The following is a 23106-nucleotide window of genomic DNA, read 5'->3' as shown; positions in this document are numbered from 1 at the left end:
AGCCGATGAGGGAACAGCCGCACCACAATGCTGTCAGATTCAGTATCTCAGCATGCAGAACAAGTGGCAACTACTAATGTAGTTACATTCTGCCTTCAGAAAGGGAAATTTCTCAAAGATGAGGGGGATGGTAGTGCGAGGGAAGCTGAAAGGGAAAATCCAAAGAGAGTCAAAACTGTGTCCAGGGATGCTTGGGAGGTTATTTAAAAACACAGTAATAAAAGCTCAGCTGGAATGTGTCTCCACAGGTTAGAAAAGGCAGCACCCAGTCCAAAAGAAAAGCCACCATGGTTAACAAGAGAGGTTGAGGAAAATTATCAGAAAAAGAAAAATGTCTTTTAGAAAATGGAAGTCCAGTTTTGGCTGATGAGAGAATATGAGGAGGGAACACAAATGGTGGCAAAAGAGAAGCAAGTTAGCTGTAAGGGAGGCAAAAAAAGGATTGATGAGGAACGCATGGCTATGAACATCAAGACCAGCAACAAACAGTTCTTCAAGTACATCAAAAGCAGGGAAGCCAGCAAGGGAAGCGGTAGGCCCGTTAGATGACAGAAGGAACAAAGGGTGTGCTAAAAGATGGCAGAGGAGATTGCAGAGAAGCTGAATGAATTCTTTTGCATCTGTCTTCACCCAAGAGGAGGTATGAGGAACATTCCTGCACCTGAACCAAGAAGCTTCTTAGGAGGAGAATCCCAGAGAACTAGCGAAGATAGTGGTAGAACCAAGGAAGAAGTTCCTGGCAGCCATTGATAAACTAAATGTTACCAAATCCCTGGCCCAGATTGTGCATTCACCCAAGAGTTCTTAAAGAGCTCAAGCTATGAAATTGCTGATCTTCTCACTTTAATAATATGCAACTTATCCCTGAAATCAGGCTCCATCCCCTGAAGACTGGAAGATTGGGCCAATGTCACACCAATCTTTAAGAAAGGATCCTAGGGGGGACCCAGGAAATTACAGAGCCAGTCAGTTTGACATCAAGTTTCCTGGTAAATTAGTAGAATCTATCATTTAAAAGATAAAATTATAAAACATGTAGAAAAGCAAGACCTGCTGAGAAAGAGTCAGCATGGCTTTTGCAGAGGCAAAATCCTGTTCTTACAAACTTACTAGGAGTTCTTTGAGGGTGTAAAACAGGCATGTGGACAAGGGGTGAACCGGTGGACATTGTCTACTTGGATTTCCAAAGGCTTTTTGACAAGAGTTCCTCACCAGAGACTGTTGGAGAAAACTCAACAATGAAGAGGAATAAGAGGGGAAGTCCTCCTATGGATTAAAAACTGGTTGGAGAAACAGGGAAACAAAGAGTGGAGTGTAAATGGGAAGTTCTCACAATGGAGAGATGGCAGGGAGTGGTGTCCCTAAGGATCCGTTTTGGGAACAGTGCTCTTTAACCTATTCATAAAATGACCTGGAAGTAGGGGAGTGGAGTAGCAGCGTGGGTGGCCAAGTTTTTCTGCAGATGATACCAAATTATGTAGGGTAGGTGAGAACCACAAAGGATTGCTAAGAGCTCCAAAAGCTGACCTTGATAAATTAGGTGAGTGGGCTCAGAAATGGCAAATGCAGTTCAATGTAGCAAAATGTAAAAGTTGATGCATATAGAGGGCAAAAAATCCAAACTTCACATTACCTGCAGCTACAGGGGGTCGAAGATGCTATCAGTCAGCAACAGGACCAAAGAAAGGGGATTTAGGGCGTCTTAGTTGATAGTTCCATGGGAATGTCAACTCAATGCATGGCAGCTGTGAAAAAGGCAAACTCTATGCTGGGGATCATTAGAAAGGAATTGATAATAAAACTGCAAAGATTGTCATGCCCTTATATATAAAAGCAGTGGTGCGACCGCGACTTGGAGTACTGTGTCCAGTTCTGGTAAGCGCATCTCAAAAAAGGATATTGAGGAGATAGAAAAAGTGCAGAGAAGGGGCAACAAGGATGATCGAGGGCCTCGAGCACCTACCCTATGAGCCGAGGCTGCAGCGTGTGGGACTCTTTAGTTTGGGAGAGGGAGGCAGCGGCTGAGGGGGGGATATGATTGAAGTCTACAAAATTATGCATGGGGTAGAAAATGTTGACAGAGAGAAATTTTTTCTCTCTTTCTCACAATACTAGAACCAGGGGGCATTCATTGAAAATGCTGGGGGGAAGAATTAGGACTAATAAAAGGAAACACTTCTTCACGCAACGTGTGATTGGTGTTTGGAATATGCTGCCACAGGAGGTGGTGATGGCCACTAACCTGGATAGCTTTAAAAGGGGCTTGGACAGATTTATGGAGGAGAAGTTGATTTATGGCTACCAATCTTGATCCTCTTTGATCTGAGATTGCAAATGCCTTAACAGACCAGGTGATCGGGAGCAACAGCCGCAGAAGGCCATTGCGTTCACATCCTACATGCTCCCAAAGGCACCTGGTGGGCCACTGCGAGTAGCAGAGAGCTGGACTAGATGGACTTTGGTCTGATCCAGCTGGCTTGTTCTTATGTTCTTATGTTCTTATGAGACAGTATTATTCTGAGATGGAGTGCAAGGAAAATAACTGAAGCGTTGTTTAGAGACTACAGTGTGTTATGGCAGCATGTTTAAGAAAAACCTATGACAGTGTACACTTTGCTCAGTGCCCTCCTAGATTTTGAGGCCCTAGGCTCCTGTTCCTCAAATACAACCTTAATCGGTGCTTGAGCAGAAGGAATAAATGATAATATCTTTGAACTTTCCTAGCCTACTTGGTTTACCTGCTGCTGACAATCCTTCTATTTTCCCTAAATGCACTTCTGCAGCACAGGAAGTTAGTTCTACTATATGCCTAGAACTACAGTACAGGAAAAGAACAGACATTAGAGCAGCTTGATGTATTACAAAGGTACATAGAGATAGGGGGCATTGTTTAAGGGGCATGGATCTTACCTAACCTGAAGAAACTCGTCCAACCTGAATAGTTTTTCCATTGGAAGAAGACCCACTTAAGTTGAAGGCAGGCTTCTTAGCATGGAGAAGGGTTTCAGACTTTTCTGGTGGGTTTTCCGGGCTGTGTGGCCGTGGTCTGGTGGATCCACCAGACCACAGCCTCACAGTCCGGAAAACCCACCAGAACCAGTTTCTGACTTTGTTCGCTGAATTGGTAGGATACAGACAACTCTTTCTCTGAAACTGAGACACATGTTCAATGGAATCCTATGATAACAGCTCTTGCTGGACTGTGCCACTTCAGACTACAGGTAGAAGAAATTACATTTGAAGGCTTCTTACAGGTAACCAACGTCACACACAGTAAAATAGCACATCAGGGTTATATATATGAGAAGTAAACTAACAAGTGTCAATGACTTTCATTCCTTTATTATATGGAGATAATTCATCCATGATTTCAGTAGATTTACATGTTGTTCATTTGCTAACTATTTTGCTATTTTTTAAAAAAATATTAGGTATGAAGATGCATTCCAGCTTCACAGTTCTTCAGTGAAGTTCAGTCAGATGCCCTTAGAGCGGGAGAATGAACGACTGCAAGCAATGGTGAATTCCCTCCGGTCCCAAGTCAACCAGGAAAAGCAGCGGAAGGAGAGGGTGGAGAGAGAGTACACCTCTGTCATCCAGGAGTACTCAGACCTTGAACAGCGTGTATGTGAGATGGAGAGCTGCAAGCTGCGCATTAAAGAGCTGGAGGCAGAACTGTTGGAACTCCAGCAAATGAAACAAGTCAAAAAATATCTCCTCAGCAGAGAGGACAACCTCTCAGAAGCACTTCTGGAGCCTTTAAACAATGCCCCAGAAGCTGATTACATTGACCTGTCTGAGGAAGATGGAGGTAAAAACCATGAATCTTCCATGGCAGCCTCTCCAAATCACCCAGTCCGGAAAAGCTGTAGTGATACAGCCCTAAATGCCATTGTGACCAAGGATGCTGTGAGCCGCCATGAGGGCAACTACACACTCCATGCCAACAATGTACGCAAGAGGGGAATGTCAATTCTGAGGGAGGTGGATGAGCAGTACCATGCCTTGCTGGAGAAGTACGAGGAGCTCCTCAGCAAGTGCCGACAGCACAAGGATGGTGTTCGTCACGCTGGAGTCCAGACCTCCCGGCCTATCTCCCGCGATAGCTCTTTTAGAGACTTTCGGGGAGAAGCTTATGAGCTAGACGAGCTCAAGACAATGGAGAAGAGCCTTAGCAAGCATGTGGAGGCTGTGGACAAGCGGCTTGAGCAGAGCCAGCCAGAGTACAAGGCCCTGTTTAAGGAGATATTCTCACGAATCCAGAAAACGAAAGCCGATATCAATGCCACTAAGGTGAAAAAGAAGACAAGCAAATGAATCCAATAGCCGTGTCCATATGCCACAAGCATCTGACTCTTCCCTTTAGCCCCAAGAAATTTTGGTCTGGCTGGAAAGACCCGGAAGCTTCTCTCTTTGTTCTCTTGCACAGGGAGCCCAAGAAGTATCCTAAGGGAGCCTCTTGGGGTGTTTCAAGAGTGTGCAGAGTTCAAGACACATTCTATAAGTCAGTGCTCCAAATTGCCAGGATCCCTGAATGTGCTGCAAAAACTGTATGTTGTAGTTATAGCTGGTATCAGAGATTTTTATGTCACTGTAGCAACCAGAAATTACAGAAAGGAAAGTTCACCCACCCAACTACAGTTTCACTTTCTTCCATAACCTCTGATTAATTTCCCCCAGCCAACATGGGATCAAGCTTGGATTTCTTACAGTACCCTGACTGGAAATCCTGGACTTAATAATTCAGAATTCATTTTGGTTTCAAGAAAGAACTTCAAACATGCTTTCTTTCTCTTCTGGTATTTACACCCTTCTCCCCTCCATATAAATGACCCAGAGATGCATCCATGAGACTTTTGACTGGACTTCTTTCTTTCCTGAATGGGAAATATGTTCTTCCTTGTTAAGCCATTTCTCACATTGGTCAGGTTTTTCAATATTTACAATGCAAGCTCATTGCAACTGGAAAAACTTGAAGAGAAACGTCAGACTGCTGATACATCTTCATCAAGCACACTTGTGTTGCTCATAGACATAGGACAGTGTGAGCGTAGGATGTACACTTTTTCATTTCAGTAAGTTGTCACTTCACTCCTTTAACCTGGGCTTTTCCAGAAGCCCAACAAGAAGTGCTATTACTGGCTTGGAGAGACACCCTCACCTTTGTCTGGGTGTTGACCTTCCAGGCCTTGCTGTTTGAGTGGTTATCCTTCTTACTGTCTTTTGTAGCTGACTCCGAAGACATTACTTGCATGGGCTTGCTGAAACGGAACAGTTGTGACTCATGTAGGTACATGAGCCAAGCACCAAGTTCAGTTACCACCACTAACTTGCCATTTACCCCACTAGTGCACAAATTCATTATTAGTTATGGTCCTTTTGTCAAGCTGCCTTCTCCTGGAGGCTTCTCTACGTTATTCAGACATATATTACACATGTGTACTACACATTTATACACAAAAGGCCTCTCCAGTCTCAGGAACCATCAGTACCATTTCACAGAAATGCAAAATCGAACTTCTTTAAACACACACTAATAAGTGATATCTAGCTGGGGTCACCTGCATATATGAAAATAAAGCAGTATTATATTTCATTAAGCATAAGGCACGCATAGCAGAGTTCTCTACTGCAAGGGAACCATAGTAGCAATGACTATTAACTTACCAAGCAGTATTATACTTGAAGAAATTTTGGAACAGTTGCTGATTTTAGTTGCAGCTGAATGAAATCCAAAGTCTGAGGTGTTTCTTTGGAATTCACTGTAAGCAAGATTTCAGTCTGCCTTTTCATTCTTTCTAACATGTTACCTTCATGTTGTTTCATTCTTCAGCACAGTACCTTTTTAACTGTTCTTTAAGCCACATTCTTGAAAGTGTCCAATTTCAACCTGAGCCAACAGCTTAGGACTCACGGCTCATTACAGATGGCTGTTACAATAGCAGGCTTTCGCCATTTGGCCTCTTGCCATGCTTTAGCATTTCATTTTACTGTCTCTGGTTTTGACCAAAATGTTGGCACAAAGTGCCAGTTTGTGAACACAGTACAGGGTAGGGGGGCAATTGTGAAGGACCCAGTGTCAAATCAAACCTAATGTGAGTGTTTCCCCTCATCCGCCACCAGATCATCATTTTTCTGTGTGTTCTCTAGACTCTTGCTGTGAGATACTCTGAGGGAAGGGGTTGTGTTCAGTCAATTAAGATTACTTTTGTAATAAAAAGTATTTGAAGATAGCCTGCCCAGGGGCAGATTCTTCCTGTACTACTTAATGCCAAAACTTGTCTTCTTTTGTACCCATGATGTAGTCCTAACTTGGAAGTATTGGGAGCCATAGACATGATAGTGGCTACCAATCTGGTAACCATATGACAAACCTTCATGCCTTACAATGTGGAGGGGGGGATCAATTATCTGGAAACAATAACAAAGGAAGTTGGTTTCTGATAAGAGCATTAACCTTGGTCTCTGTTGCTGCCATAATGATTGTTGTTGGTATTTTGATTAGCTTTCCTTTACTACCTTTCTACTAAAGGATTTTTGGAGCGATGTTTGTTCTGAAAGTCATCTGTTTGTTGCATCAGTATTTGGGGAGGGAGGGGGCCATTGCAATGATCTTTGGTTTTGAACACTGTTAATGTGCAAACCAGCATCCCACTTAAGTGTAGTATACTTCAAATTAATATATTTAAAAATGCTTTATTCTCTTCTTAAATAAAAAAAAAAACCTCTTGGTATTCTGACCACTGAACTTTTCCATGTTTGTTTCTTTGCATTCTGGACACAGGTTTGCTGCTTTCAATTCTCAACATGATTTAGGTCAGGGAAATGCTTTGGGCATGACAGAAAGTAGAGAAAAGACACCAGAATGCATGTACTGCTACTTTATTATGTAATAGACATTCCCTGCCTCTCTGGGATAAGGATCACTGCATTAATAAAAAGCACATCCTTGCACATGTAGACAGTGACCACTCAAGCAGGTTGCAAATGTTTTGATGTCCATCCTTGCAAATGCCAGTTTTGATTCCTGAACAGATTCCAAAGTAATTACTCATGCAAATGACAAGATATCAACACTTCACTTAACAAAAGAACAGCTGCAGCATATTGTCAGTTCATTCAGCAAACTGCTGAATGCATCATTTCTTTGTCCAAAAATAATGCTGGCTTTATTATGCACACACTCTTGTGTGTCAATCTAGCAGGCTGTTGTCTTTCTACTAAGAACTAAAAAGTATCTATTTCTGTAGTGTATTTGCATCAGTGCTTTGTACCATATTACCAACCCATTGAATCCTCAACATACAAATAAAAAATTTGCAATCAGTTGGAATTAAGGATGAACACATTCCACCTGTTATGGGCCAGAATTCATTTGAATGTGCTGTGTTATTTACAGTTTCGATTCCAAACAGAGTTACAGTCTATTGATTTCAATTGGCTTAAAAGAATGTAGCTGTTTAGGCCTGCACTATAAATTGGCCATTCAGTTGATACTAGATTGATGTTTTTGGAGAGTCCTAGGTATGTATGTTGTTGGTTATTGGTGCAAGCATTAGAGGGCTCCATCCTACTGCACCCTACAGGGCCCAAGTGTGCCCCATTCTACCCTATATCACACAGATAATCCAGTCTGTGCTACCCAGGCCACAGAAAAGGCCTTTTTTCCTTGGTGATGCTTTTGATGTGACTGGCATTCAGCAGACACTTTGGAACAAGTTTGCTGTTTAACTATCTGGTAACTCCAAAACAGCCACCAAATCCCAAGTTTCTCTAGAATTAAACAACAACATGTGAAGTTGCTGTATACTGTTGGTCTATCAAAAGGAACCCTAACTGGGTTTGCACTGGCACTGTTATAGACATTTTTGATAAAGAAGAGTCAATGCATATGTTTCAAAGGAAGAAGAAGAAGAGTTTGGATTCATACCACATTTATCATAAGGAGTCTCAAAGCATCTTACAAACTGCTCCCCTTCCTCGTCTCTCAACAGACATCTTGTGAGGTAAGTGGGGCGAGAGAGTTCTGAGGGAACTGTGACTAGTCCAGGATCACCCAGCAGGTTTCATGTGTAGGAGTAGGAAAACAAACCTTGTTCACCAGATTAGAGTCCACCACTCATGTGGAGTTGTGGGAAATGAAACCCAGTTCTCAAGAGTCCACCACTCTTAACCGCGACACCACACTGGCTTTCCAAAGTTTTCCTCTAGGAAATGCCTTGGAGGTCTGACTGTCTTGCAGCAAAAAACCCACAAGTTTTGATGAGGATGGGGTAATAAGAGCAGGTTCCTTTAAAACAATGTCTTACTATCCAATCTCAGTATGCTACTTTTTCATATATTGGTTGCAAGATTCCTTCTACTAGCCCCAGTGAGACTATCAAGTGCTACGTTTCTCCCAGATTCAAGTACCCACCTGCACCTTGCTACCATTTAAACTTCTTCCCTGAGTGCCTGGGCTGATCTCTAAAGTATAACTATGATTAGAACTAGTGTACTAGACAGCAAATATAAATATGAAATTACACTGTCCAGTTTATACTGCTCATTTAAATGGAACAGGAGAGGATGGGCTGATGTTGACACAAGCAGTGCCAGCATGTGAAAGGTCATCCCTTTTACCACAACGATGTTAGCATCCTAGTCTTGAATATTTGTGTTGTATGTAGTAGGAATACTACAACACCTACCCGTTTATTTTTGGTGAGTTCCTACTTAGAGGGCTATTATCATGACATTCCAGAGGATTTGAGAAATCAAGCTTTTGCATTCACATAGAAATTTAGATTACAAGCTGCAGGTGAGTTGTTCAAACAACTTGACAATTGGTTACATGCATGATATGTGTACCATAAAACCATTCAATAAAGCATGTGGAACAGTTTCTTAATACCAGTAGAGATGGAAGGAACACCCTCAACTGTCTCAAAGGAAATAATTATCATCTTCAAAATCCAATCCTAATCCTCTGTCATACATCTGTTCCATCTCAACATCCTTTATAAACATCAGAATATGAAATATTGCACAGATGTGTAGACTTATAAAAAGGAAATAATTAGATTTTGTAGTGCCACGTCAGCATTGAACAAATGGAAAGCAACATTAACTACTAAATCACAGCAATGTGCAGTGAGTGAATGAACCTGCAAACATTCAATTCTTACAGAACTTCTCACTGTAACAGCGCAATCCACATCCCAGAGGCGGCCAGGGACAGCACCGCTCCCACTGCCTCTAGAGGGCTTTCAAGTGGTGCAGGGAGGCAGAAGAACAAAATTCCTCCCTGGCTGTTCAAAAGCCCTCCATAGGGGAAAATGGAGATACACAGTAGTGTAAGTCCACCCTCCTTACTGCCAGCGTTCCTGGGGTGAATGCCCCTGGGCAGAGGTGTAGCTAGGGAAAATGGAGCCCGGAACAAAATCTGAGTTTTGCACGCCCCCCACCCCACCCCATATGGGCGTGCAAAACTCAGCCACCACAACCAAACAACATTTTTTGCACCAGGTCATCTCAAAGTCACCATCACATTAGAGAACATGCCCCAACACACAAATCTGAACACACCCAGGGCTCCCTAGTTTAAACAACATTGAAAGTGATGCTATTTTTGAAGGGGGGGGATCCACCCTGAACAGCATCACTATTAATGTTGTTTAAACTAGAGAGCCCAGATTCTCCTTTTAAATCCAATTTAAAGGGAGACTCTGGGTTCCTTAGTTTAAACAACACTGAAGGTGATGCTGTTTCAGGGTAGATTCCCCTTCCCACCCCCAAACAGCATCATTTTTGACGTTGGTTGTTGTGGGTTTTCTGGGCTGTGTGGCCGTGTTCTGGTAGATCTTGTTCCTAATGTTTCACCTGCATCTGTGGCTGGTATCTTCAGAAGTATATCACAGAGAGAAGTCTGTTATACACTGTGTCCAGACTTCTCTTATAACAGACTTATCTCTGTGATATACTTCTGAAGATGCCAGCCACAGATGCAGGCGAAAGATTAGGAACAAGATCTACCAGACCACGGCCACACAGCCTGTAAAACCCACAACAACCAGTTGAATCTGGTTGTAAAAGCCTTCAACAATACCTTCAATGTTTTTTTCTTAATCTAGGGAGCCCAGATTCTCCCTCTAAATCCACTCCAAAGGGGGTGGATTTAAAGAGAGAACCTGGGAAAAAATTGAGAGTGCATGTCAGAGGAGCGGTGTTTAAGCTAACAGTACCAAAATTTTAGGCTATCTTTAGGAGATTCTCCTGATGAAACCATCCAGGTTTAGTGAAGTTTGATTCAGGGGGTACAATGTGATGGACCCTCAAAAGAGTAAACCAATCTACCATTAGCTCCCATTGGAAACAATGGGGGATTGGGGCACCACTTTTGGGGGTCCATAACTTTTCACCCCCTGAACCAAACTTCACCAAACTTGGCTAGTATCATCAGTTTCAGGTTTTGGGTTTTGCCTTAACCCTTACCTTTGTCTGATCCCTAACCCTAAGGCAAGCCTGAGCCCCTGCCCTTGCCTTAACCCTACCCCTAACCTATTCTTTTTATTTAATTTATTTTTGTTACAATTTTGGGAACCATTTTTGACTGAATATATTAAATAATAATGAGTTAGGGTTAATGCAAGGGCAGGGGCTCGGGCTTGACTTAGTGTTAAGTTGAGTTCTAGGGCGCAGTCCGAGAATAGGGCTATGGTCAGTTATAGGTTTTGCAATTTTGTTACAATTTTGAGAACAATTTTTGACGAAATAAATTAAATAAAAATAATAAATTAGGGTTAGGGTTAAGGCATGGGCAGGGGCTCGGGCTTGCCTTAATGTTATGTTGATTTCTAGGGCGCAGTCCAAGAATAGGGCTATGGTCAGTTTCAGGTTTTGAGGTTTTGCCTTAACCCTTGCCCTTGTTCACTTGAGCTTATGTATCCCAGAGTCCATTAGGGGGAGCTGAAGAGCTCTGGTTTCACCACATAAGGAAGAAACGGCTCCATTTCCTCAGAATTGTTGGAGGCCTGTAACTGGAGCCAGACAACTTCTCAGAGTTCAGTTGCTATGCACTATATTTTCATATTTCAGGGCTACCTTTGAACGTTTGATGATAAGGAGAGAGGGCTCAGCAAAGTACAGCATAGGTGCAAGACACAGTTAGACAGAACTTTAAAGGACTGAGGCCCTGCTGGTCTGTTTTGCACAACAGGCCAGTTGATTATTGTTGCTGTATTTGTTTGCCATGTTTCACTGTTGTACTGCACATTATTATCTATGAAACAAAAAACAGATTTAAAGTTGTTGTAAGTCTTATGAATGTTAAGGGTCACAAGGTGGGATCACACTGACAAAGACTCCTTTTCCATTGAGGATAATATCCCCTCTTAAAATCTAAGTTGGGTTACACTTACTGCTAGAAAAGCATTCTTAGTATAAATATATTAAATATTACAGTGCCATCCTAAGAATATTTTCCTCAGATAAAGGCCAACTTAACAGACCAGACCGGAATCTCTGCAACTTGTCTAGACTGATCTCTTATAGCCTGTTCCTTAAAGGGGCCGGAGTGCAGGGGAGTGAGGGAATAAGCTGCCAGGCACAGTGCAGCTCTGCTACCTCCAAAGAGGTTGCAGCACTGCAAAAAGCAATAAAAGACAAAACCCAACCATAATTAAAGCCCCCTACACAGTCCAGGCTGAAAGCCCTCAGAAACCCAACTAAAGTTCCACCCCAGGAATGCCTTCTGGCTCCTGCACCAGAGGAGTGATGGCAGCGTAGTTATGTTGGCACGGCAACACTGTTACACAAATATGGCTCGCTAGCATAAATGTCCCAGCACCAGCATGAATTTCACTTACGCTGCGCTGGCATCTATGCCATCTCAAGGGGCACGCCACATCCAGAGCCCTTCCATCCTCTAGGATTGCTGTTACTCTTCCAATTTGCAAACCCTTATCTAAATGTTCTCATGCAACATTCCATTTTACCTAGAAACTACACCTGAAAGTGTACTGCACTTGAAAAAGGTTTACGTTAAGTTTTTAAACCCTGACATTTTGATCTCTTAGGTAAAGTTTTGAGGAAAAACACGTGAACACTGTTAGCATGAGCTATTTTCTAGGGGAAAAGAAACCCCTAAAAGCACTGAAGTAGTAAGCAGTAAAATCATAATTTGACATCATTTAAGATCATCATGCATGTCCCAGGAGTTGAATCCCCACCTCTGCACTAAACTCCGATGGGGAAGCCTAAAATGAGTGAGATATATTTATCCCATACACTCCATCATCTTTATCCCAGCAGAATGTGTTTGTATTTGTAATGTTTTTTTTAATGCATTGCTATGTAAGCCGCCTTGAATCCTTCCGGAGTTTGGGTGGGGTATAAACGTTAAAATAAATAGAAGTGAATCCCCTTCCCATCCCCTTCCCATTATTGCGAGAATCCCGGCACGCACCCTAAGGTTCTTGCAACCCTCGCGACATTTCCTTACTCCGCGAGAGTTCGGGCGCCATTTCGGTTGTCTTAGCAACCAGTCTTATGTCAACAGCTGTGCCTCGTGGAACGCTGTTCTTGTAATGTAGACGTTGGGAATTATTGGGAAAGACGTCTTAATTTAGGCCAGCAACTGAGGGAGCGGGAGGAACGATAAGAGGATCGAGCTCGTTTTGTAACGGCCAATGCCTCTCATCAATCTTTTTTCTAGGATTGTTATCATTTCGAGTTGAATTGGCGGTTTGGTAACTTTAAAAGGAAAAATCTAAATTTACGGATTCTCAAGAATCTGCTCAAAACCACGTTGTCAGGGTTCTGCGTCTCTCCCATTCCCCAGGAGAACATTTATAGTCCTGGGAAACTTAAGACGGAACATTATGTTTGACCCGGAACGATAGTTACTTGGATATGGTTCTACAGCCGGACACCTTTAGAAATCGCACTTAACTGCCCAAGATGGCGGCGCGGGCTTTGCTGTGCTTATGGGGGAGACACGTTCCTCCAATGCTTGTTATAGGAGCAGACCGAACCGTCCTTTGCCGAGCCTGTGTTCTTCGTGCTTACACTTCTGATTTCCGGAGCGAATACAGCCTGGACAAACTCTACCCCCCGCAACAAAAAGGCTGCGACAACAACGCGGTAGTTGTTCGGGGCTAAAGAGGGGTGAAGGAATAGAGGGAAGAATAAGTGTCGTCCAGGAGAATGGCTGGAGCTTGGTGCATTATGGATGTGTGTGTGTTGCAGGTGGACTGATTGATGGAATAGTATCGCAGTAAAGAAAAATTTGAGGGTTTAAATCATTGACAGGTACAGGTTCTCTTTTGGGTGGAGGGTGTTGGAAGATCTGGAATAGTTTTGGGAATGCTTTGCTGCCTTCTCGATCACCTAGAAGTTTACTAAAATCTGTTAAACTTCTGCTGGTTCCTCTAGCCAAAATAATCTGGGAGAATCCCGTATTTATGAATGGCTATGTAAATTTGTGTTAAGACCTCTAATTTAGAGGAAATCATTTTATCTTTTCTATCTTCTGCTGTATTTAAAAATCCAAAAATAATGTGTTAACTATGTTTCACTATATCCAACATCCAAAATTAATATTCTTAAATAAAAACATTAATGCTATTCCTCAATGCACAATATAACATTTGCTCATAAAGTTTTATAACATGCTATTTAATAATACTTATCAATTGTCTGGGCCTACCTACATGCTTACGACGTTTTTAAAAAATCAATTGTTTTTACTTTGTTTTCTCAGTCTTCTGTTTAGAGGCACTATTGCATTATTTTTGTAATACTGTAGTTTTGCATAACTACCTGTGACTCTGTTTTACAGGATTTAACGAAAAAGAGTGTTCCTGATATTCCTGTAGGTGAGTTCAGAACATGAGAGGTACACTTCCTTTTTTCTAAAATGAAGCCATATATTTTACTTTTGTGTAAATCAGCTGAGCTATTTAATGGCAGGTTCAGTTCTTGGATTATATTTTTTATTTTTACCCCTGCCACAACAACAAAGTAATTCATTAAAATTCCAATAAATAGATCAAAACAGTAAAACAGATTAAAACGAACTGGCTATTATTATTATTATCATTATTATCATTGTTATTGTTATTGTTAGTCTTGATAGACCGCCCAACCACCGGAGGGCTCTGGGTGCTGTACAATAAACGTAAAAGGCAATTACAATGTAAAATATCATAAAATAGTATACCAATAAAAAACATTAAAATACATTATAGCATAGCAGCAGTTCATATATCAATCCAAATACAAGTACTGATGGTGCTCAGACCTAAGGCCAGGAGGGTCAGCATTGCCCAAAAATAGATGGAATCAGTAACCAGGCAATGCTGGAGATGGCAAGCTATTGTGGGGGCTTCGGAGGGGGACAGGCAAACTGCGGCTGGCATTCCCAAAGTCTAGACCACTCAAACTCCAGATGGCGACTCAAGCTTTGTACCCCATCTCCCCCCACCCCGGGAGGCCAACGCATAATGTAACTACTGACCAACAGGGAAACCCCAGCGGAACAGCTCCATTTTACAGGCCCTATGGAAACTATTTAGGTCCCGCAGGGCCATGGTCTCAAACGGGTGCACGTTCCACCAGGTAGGGGCCAGGACTGAGAAAGCCCTGGCCCATGTCGAGGCTAGCTGAATCACTTTAGGGCCAGGGATTTCTAAGAGGTTTCCATCTGATGAACAGAGGGACCTGCTAGGGCAGTTTGGGGAATCTATTAATCTAATCTATATGGATTAGAGCCCCATGTAACACACAGGTTTGGATCCACTGGAGCCTTTCCTTGGGTGGAGCCATTTCTGCCTGTAAGCCATGATTTTTTTCACATGCAGACACTGCAGTCCATAAAGCTGCTCCTGGGGAACAAACCTCAGGAAGAATGACCGATTCCGCACAACAAATATATAAGGGGTTGCTGTAATTAAGGAACCTGTCTTCCTTTTTCCCATTCACATGTGTGCTATGCAGGCAGTGATTGGAGCCCATGGAAACATTCCAAATTCCTTTCACGCCTTCACACAGAAATCCTTCTGTTTTTGTTTGCTGTACCACATGAGTAGCTGTGCAGGCACATAGAAATGAACCCCCACAGCCATGCCAATCATCCCACAACATGATCAACTGTACCTGCATAGCGTCACATGTGCAACACGTAGAATTTTTAAAAAGAAAAAGGGGCCTCCCTGCAAGGGCAGGGCAAGAATGAATGTACTGCTATGGCAAGCAAATTCTCCCTGATTGTGAACAGCATCATGGGAAGGAGGGAAATAAAGCGCCTCCCTCCTGGCCATTCACGCAGAAGCAGCTCTAACTTGGGATTTTGCAAAAGGATAGCTGGTTTAGCAATTTTCAAAATAAAATGGGGCAGACTTGTTTTGTTGATGAGACCTGTGCGAAGTGGGGGCCCCAAAACCGGTTTGTATTGCATCCCATATCTGTGATATTTGCTGTGTGCAGAATTCACTGATATTTTTGGGAACATTTGAAGCTGCACCAGCCATGAGGAGATGAGAAAGTAACATTCTGTTAGCAGAAATTGTTCCATCTGCAGAAAGGCTCTGGTGGATTTAAGATTCCATGCTATCAGTAAAAACTTATAGTGCGTAGGTTCCGTTTACAAATACAAATAATTTTTGCTATGAAGTGCCACCCTAACATTGATCTGCTTCAAAAAACATGTTATTTTTTTGTAAATTTCATATTGTTTTGCATCTTATTTCAACTCTTTATATCATGGTATCTGTTTCATTAAGTTACACAGATGGCCAAACTATCAGTGTCTTTACTGCTACCAGAGTCTTTGTCTTAATTGTACAGAGATTGAAATTTCATTTCCTGTCTCTTGTTACAAGACGTACTTACAGAGCAATCCACCTCCCCTGCTCCAAAGGGCTTTCCTGTGGTGCAGGAAGCTTTAAAAAGTTGAAAAAGAAAAACCCACCTTAATGTCCCCCATAGATGAGAATAGAGAAAACCATAGCATATCTCTGCTGGCAGCTCTGTCGGTACATGGGGGCTGATTGAGCTTTGGAGATCAACTAAGGTCAGCCCTGCCCCCCGAAACACCCCTGGCTATACTGGAGCAACATTTTGTTCCAGCAGGCCTAGGTGAGGGAGAACGCTTCCAGGTTGGCTTCCTGGGTAAGTTGGCCCTCCACCGGCTCATCTGCTCCTTGTGTCAGCAGAAAGGGCATTTCTGCTGTCACGGGGTGCACCGGCTCCAGAGGGAGATTCGATCCCCCCTCATCTGGATTGGGCTGCCCAGGTTCCTTGCTACTTACTGAGGAGAAAAATTGATCCATGTCATATCCCCTTGATTTCTGCAGTTTGATATGTATTATGCCATAACTGTGTGTTGAAATATGCTTTGGTTATAATCTAACTACATTGTTGACTTGATATTTGGACAAAATGGGCAGGAGGTGTATTAAAAGCAATTGGCCCTTCTCCATTCACCTAGAAAGCTTTCCACCATCGGCAACCTCTCTCCCATAGATTCTCGGTTACTATTTCAGATTGCCACTGTTTTAAAAGCTTTAGACAGCCATGACCATGTCACCTTTCAGTCATATCCTTTCTCTCACTCCTGTTGACATCAGTAGACAGGGTAGCCCAGCCCCCTTATGGTTTGTAGATTAGCCTGGGAGTGTTACAGTATTTTAGAAAGTCAGTATGCACGTATTCTGTCTGACTTTAAGTGTTCAGCGGCTGCAAGCTTTAAATAAGAAGAATATAACTATAGAAATGGAGGACTTCCTCTGCAGAATAGGGGAAATATTCCCTCAAAAGATTATGTCTGCAAGGTTTGCTGTCTTGCTCAAAGAAATCTGCTCATTTCCATTCCTGACTTTTCAGATACCTTTATTACTATAAGATTATGTTATTTTCATTTTTTTCCTGTTTACATTCTGTTGGACAAATATGCTAATTAGTAATTTTTCCTTTTTATCTTTTAGATCGCTTATCTGTATCTTATTGCCGTAGTAGTGGCCCAGGAGGCCAGAATGTTAACAAAGGTACAAAAATTAACAAAATAGATTTAAAAAATCAGTGCCAAACTATGAGCTTAAAACTACAGTTTTATCCATAGTGATTTGAAAGAAAGCTCCATAAATTCGTTTGTACTTCTGAATTTTAAAAAACCATAGGATTGGGAGGCTGGTAGGGGAATGCATTTGCTGTGTCCCTGTTAAACTGAATACTGAAGAGCTTATTTTCAACATAATTAGTCTTTTAAAATAACAAGAAGTGTTATTTCTCCCCAATGTACATTAGCTTGACTTTCATTTGTTCATTCTATTATATATAAGGTGTATCTTAAGTCAAACTTGATAAACCTGAATGCTAGAGTTCAAAACATATAGATTTGTGAAACATTAAAAAAACTGGATGGTGTATTTGTTGTCAGGTGAGCAGGGGTGGCCCGCCTGCTAGACAGCAGTAGACTGTTGACTGAGGTGCCAGGGATGCCCCTTGTCGTAGTTTTGCCATCCTGGTATGTTTGCCTGCTGATGCAGTTGAAGAAATGAGGATGGGAATTATAGAAAGCCCTAAAACTGGTGCCCATTCTGGGTGATGCTGTAAGAAATTCCAAGTCAGTGTGGCTTTTTACCATAGATTTTGAGTGTCTCTCACTTCTGGATTTTGCTGCAGTTCCATCCACAGCATCAGTAGGCAAGTGAGCCCTGAGCTACCTGGCTTGCCAGTGTCTTGGGCTGGCCCATCTAGGACTCAGAAATCTCTTGGCTGGCCCCTATTGTTAGACTGCAATCGAAGACAACTCACTGCTGCAGCTGGTTCAGAATGCAGCAGCATAATTATTGTCAGGGACTAGATGATGGGAACATATATCTTATCTTAAAGTAACTACATTGGCTGCTGGTTTGTTTCCTAGGCCAGTACTGGTTATCAACTTTAAAAGCCTTTATAGCCCCTAGATGCCTTTCATCTAAATGGCCGTCTACTCCAATATGTCCCTGCAAACCAATTGCAGTTTTCAGACTGCCACCTACTGACTGTTCCCAAATTTCATGCCTATTCCCTTGTTGCTGTCTTTGTGGAACAGGCTTCCTGAGGGGGGCACTTTCAGGAGGCTCAATTGGAAGCATGTTTTAGGGGGAGGTGTCTGTAGATCCATTTTGTTGGTTTTAAAGCGTAATGTTTTAATTATGATATAAGCATTTTAATAAATACATACATTACTATTATGCCTTTTCTCCATCATGGATCCAAAAGGAGCATACACAAATAGTGAAGTGATCTCCCATCTAGGCATTGATTCAGTCCTGCTTAATTGCCTTTCGCTAACACATGCCTTCCAGCCATACCCTAGGTCTGGACTTGCTTCTAACATTGTCAGCAGGCAGGAGAGAAAATGCCATGTCTCTATAATAGATGTGTAATGACTGTTATTCACCAGGTGGTGGTGTATATCTCCATGCCACGACAAGTTTCACCTCATTTAGATATGTTAAGCTCCTGATCAAAATTTCTCCTGGTTGCTGGCACCCTTACTTGCTTCATAGTAACAGTTTGTAGGATTAAGACCGTTGTTATATGGAGTTGTTAAACTTTTTTACCATGGCAGAATTTGCTTTCTGAAAATGCCCTGCAAAGCACAGGTTTCAATTAGCAAGCGTCATGTTTTGTAATCAGATCAGCTTGTGGTAAACATGGACAGCATTAGTGAACATAAAGATCTAAAGTACGACTTTGAGTAAAACCTATAACTTCTAAAAGCTGTGTGTGGGAGTAATTTATTTTATGGTTGTTCTTCAATCACAGTGAATACGAAAGCAGAGGTCCGATTCCATTTGGCATCTGCAGACTGGATTGCAGAAGATGTGAGACAGAAAATGGCAGTTATGGTAGATTTCAATATTAACCTTTTCCTTATATTATGTGATTCTATTTGGAGGCTATTTTTCTTCCCTAATGGAACTCAAGGCAGTTTACATAGGATTTCCAGATTTCCCATCCAGGCATTGACCAAGTCCAGAATTGCTGAATTTCTTCAGCATTGCTTTATTATGTGTTCTTTAACTAGTATGTGGCGTACGTTTGCATAGGTGCTTCACACACCAGTGCATCAAGTTATTGTAGTTTTAGTGTATTAGTTTTCTGTAGAACTCAAGAAAATAAAGCTACCTTGAGATCCCATTCAAGGTGGGTGGTGAGAGTGCACATTTTCAGAGTTGATCATTATGTGGAATGTTCCATAGGAAAATATGATGTGTGTTTTCCCTCAGCACAAGAATAAGATCAGCAGATCCGGGGAGCTGATTATTACCTCTGAAGTGAGTCGGTATCAGATGAGGAATTTGGCAGATTGCTTGCAAAAGCTCAGAGACCTGATTGCAGAAGCCACTGAGAAGCCTCAAGTACTATCCACAGAAGATGTACAGGTCATCAGAGAAAGGTATAAGAGTCCACAGTTTGCTCAATACTTCATTGATCTGTTTGCTTCAGCAGTGGCCTGCTAATATATGCATAATGTGCTCCAGACTACTTCCACAGAGCTGGGTGGAATCTCCTGACCAAACGTTAGCCAAGCACAGAAGTATCTGGTTTCCAGGATGCATCACAAAATCATATTTCCTAATTAGGGCAAGGAAGGCATCAGTGAGTCCAAATTTAGTACTTTACCACAAACAAAACATACAATGTTGTCATTTTGTCTTAATTCCTGTGTTTAGAAGTTCACCTTGATTTAGCAAAACATACAATGGAACCCATTTCAAAACCTCTGCTTTTAATCTAATAATGAGACTAGGGCCCATTCTGCAAGGGCCAGTCAAAACAGGTTGAAGCCCTTTTTAAGAGCATTTGCGGGGAAAGGGTGGTTTTCTCAGAATTCACCCTAAAAAATGCTGCTAACTCATTTTAGTGGCCAGAACCCAGGTTTAATGAAACTCGCTAATTCTGTGAATTTTTTTTTTCTTAAACCCGGGTTTCAGTCACTTCCTGCTTGCCTGTTCGAACTACAGCAAGCAGGAGCATTCAGTCCCCACCCCCTTCCTTCCACCATTATGGTTGATTCCCCAAGTAGCCACCATTAGAGGGGATACTCTAATAGGCGTTTGCCATGCAGTTGGGGGGGGGATGCGGTTTCTCAGCTGCATGGTTCTCAGAAACTCAGTGTTTCCATTCGAACTGTGCTGCTTTCTGCCTCTGGGATCCCAGCAATCCTGGCTGGCTCTGGCAGCCACTATGCAAACGACGGCAGAGACAGCAAAACGTTTTGCTGCCCATGCAGAATCAGCCTAGGTCCGTGGTGGCGAACCTTTGGCACTCCAGATGTTATGGACTACAATTCCCATCAGCCCCTGCCAGCATGACCAATTGGCCATTCTGGCAGGGGCTGATGGGAATTGTAGTCCATAACATCTGGAGTGCCAAAGGTTCGCCACCACTGGCCTAGGTGAAGGCTATCTATTCCTTCCAGAGCTAAACACAGGCATTCTTTCAGATGATTACTATAAGAAATAGCATGTCATTTATAATATATATTATACTACTTCTAAAACTCAGCCTTTTTCTTGACTCCCAGCTGGCCCCATTGGCCCTCTTAGCTCCTTTTTCAACAAAGATGAGAAACTTGCATAGTCTTTCAAAATTCAGTTCGGTGGCTTAGCATGCAGGGCAGGCATGAATTTATTTTGTGGCCTTAGGCAAGCTTCCGTTTCTTAGCCCCCCTTTTTCAGTCTGGGATTGACCATAGAAGCCTACCTCAGAATTAGACCTCTCGATTGGCATGAATATTTAGTTTCCATATGTAGAAAGATTATCCTTTTTTTCTGTGCGTCAATCTTTTCTGTGTGTCAATCTGAATCTTATTTGAATGGGGTAGCCACGTTAGTCTGTCATAGCAAAGTGAAACAAAAATCCAGTGGAGCCTTAAAAGACTAACAGCAGTTTTCACTATATGGACTTCTGTGTGACAGCCCACTCCTTCTGAGAGATATATAAAGGAAAATCATACTGGAGATTCTTCTAGAGAAGGGGGGGGGGGGCAGAATTCCAGCATGAATTCCAGCATGAATCTTTCAAGAGTAAATTATCAATATAAGGGTAAGAAAGAGGAGTAAAGGGAGAAAGTTTAGTGTCATGAATCAGCAAAATTAGCAGTTGAAATATGATAAATAGTTTATCCATTTGAATCTCCAACCTCTCATGATCCATTTTGAGTAACTATTAATTCTGTTGATTTATTATGGGATTTGTGTATAACCTTTCTGCTTTTACGCCATCCTTACAAATCTTACACTGATAATTTACATTGGAAAGATTAATGACAGAATTCACACCAAGCCTTTCAGTCTCTCCCCACCCAGAGTACCGTAACCTTCCCCATTAGAGGAATTCCCAGTATGATTTCCCCTACATATCTATCTGAAGAAATGAGCTGTCTTGTGTAAGCAGGTACTGAAATAAATGTTGATAGTCTTTAAGGTACCACTGGACTTTTGTTCACCTTATTTTAGAGACCAGAGCTATTTTAGATTCTGCAAAGCAGGTATAATATTTTGTTTCTTTGAAATGTTAGTCTTTTGATCTAGCACCTTTTAAACAATAATTTGAAAAAATGTTTATTAAATGGTTGTGGATTAAGTGTGTTATTGCCTCTTTCTCTGGTCCAGGGTGGAGAAAATTAATCGTGAACGTCTCCGACAAAAAAAAATTCACTCTGCTTTGAAGCAGAGCCGGCATGTGGACTTTGAATGAACTGAGAAGAAAGATACTGGCTCACTTTCCCCTGTTTCTTGAAGAAAGCAAACCACTTTCACCAGTTCTTCATGTAGAAGTAAACCATGTGGCCTGTCTGCTTTTTTTTATTATTAATGTAAAGGACCGGTGTCTTGAATAAAACTTTTAATATTGCTCTTGGAATATGAAGAGGGAGTCTGAAATCAAATACTGTAACACAACATGTATGGCAGTGAGTGTTTCACTTAACTCAGATATTCTTAGGCTTCCCTTCTGTACAGTGCATTTTGGTTCTGCCTTTTGAGCTTGCTCTCTCTTCTCTGTTCTTAATTTCTTTTGTGGATTTTGTGTATCTACTTCCATAAGCAAAACTACACTCTTTCTTAAGGTGATAACCGGTTTTTGGTTTTTATGAGGAGAGCTGTTTGCCAGCTTGAACTGATTACTCTCATAGGAGTTACTGAAATTGAATTCTGTGATCTTTATGTTCTTTCTCTACATGCTCCAAGTGACAGTTAAGCCTCATGTAATGTTCCATACATGCAATATGCAGGAAGAGGTAATGACTTTCTGATACAAGTATGGAAAGGGAAATAGCCATTCAATGCAGTGAGTTTTTCCAACAAGGATGTGTGCCATGTTGGAAAAAGAAATATGAAAAACCAGAAACATTTCCAATGAAAGGGTAATTATCCAGCTATTTAGGTGACCCCAGTTGCTAAAACAAGGCAGGCAGCTAAGAATTTCAAAGTACATGGGAAACACTGCCAAATAAAAAGTGGACCAGTTCTGGCATTTATTGGCAGATAAAAGGTGACAGGCCTCCAGGGACTGCAGTGCGTTGTTGGATTCTACATTCTGTAAGCAGCGCTGGGCTGCAGGAAAAGCAGCAAGGCTGACACTTGCATAATTTGCCATCTTGAGGGCAGCTTTTTTCTGTTCACTTTTTTAAATGTAAGGGTCTAGTTCTTACAGCTGTGACGGTAGGCTTGAAATGGTCCAGTAGTGCTGGATAAAATTAAGTCTTTTATTTAGTTCAGCGGTTCTCAACCTAGGGGTCGATTGACCGTTTCACTGGGGTCGCCAGTCCTCGCTGGCATCCGCATTTTCCTTGGACAGCTCCCAAGGACAGGCTGGCTAAGACTAGTCACTAGTCACTTTGTCCTCGCCTCCCCGTCCATCTCACTGCCTCTCCACCTCCAAACTCCTCTTCCACATAACCCATCCCCTGCCTTCCGTCCTTCCCACTTTTAAACTTTCCTGTCTGTTTCAAGCCCTCCCACCAATCCCCGCGGCTTGCCTCTGACCCTGCTTTTTTGCAGTCAGCCCCAGGCTCCAGGAGGTAAATGCGGGGACATTTAAACTGTGCCCCGCCCCCCGCTTGGGGTTGTG

The 23106-nt window shown here is 42.1% G+C and overlaps 2 protein-coding genes across 2 annotated transcripts in view; both read left to right on the top strand.

The window, feature by feature from the left end:
* The window catches only part of CDR2L (cerebellar degeneration related protein 2 like), a 41798-nt gene extending 35053 nt beyond the window's left edge, over window positions 1-6745 (top strand). The window contains exon 5 of the mRNA XM_048490600.1: window positions 3432-6745. Within this exon, the coding sequence (XP_048346557.1) occupies window positions 3432-4317 (886 nt within the window). The 3' untranslated portion in view covers window positions 4318-6745. The remainder of the gene's footprint in view (window positions 1-3431) is intronic.
* A 5764-nt stretch (window positions 6746-12509) lies between these two features.
* On the top strand, window positions 12510-21903 carry MRPL58 (mitochondrial ribosomal protein L58). The gene is made up of 6 exons (XM_048490597.1): window positions 12510-13122; window positions 13820-13856; window positions 16965-17024; window positions 18793-18875; window positions 19257-19426; window positions 21648-21903. Exons 1-6 carry the CDS (start codon window positions 12940-12942, stop codon window positions 21730-21732), a joined length of 618 nt encoding a protein of 205 aa, XP_048346554.1. The 5' UTR covers window positions 12510-12939; the 3' UTR covers window positions 21733-21903.
* The last annotated feature ends 1203 nt before the right edge of the window (window positions 21904-23106 follow it).

Source organism: Sphaerodactylus townsendi, linkage group LG03 (genome assembly GCF_021028975.2).
Source record: "Sphaerodactylus townsendi isolate TG3544 linkage group LG03, MPM_Stown_v2.3, whole genome shotgun sequence".
Lineage (NCBI taxonomy): Eukaryota > Metazoa > Chordata > Lepidosauria > Squamata > Sphaerodactylidae > Sphaerodactylus > Sphaerodactylus townsendi.
The sequence above is the reverse complement of the archived record's forward strand: the minus strand, read 5'-3'. Positions and strand labels throughout refer to the sequence as shown.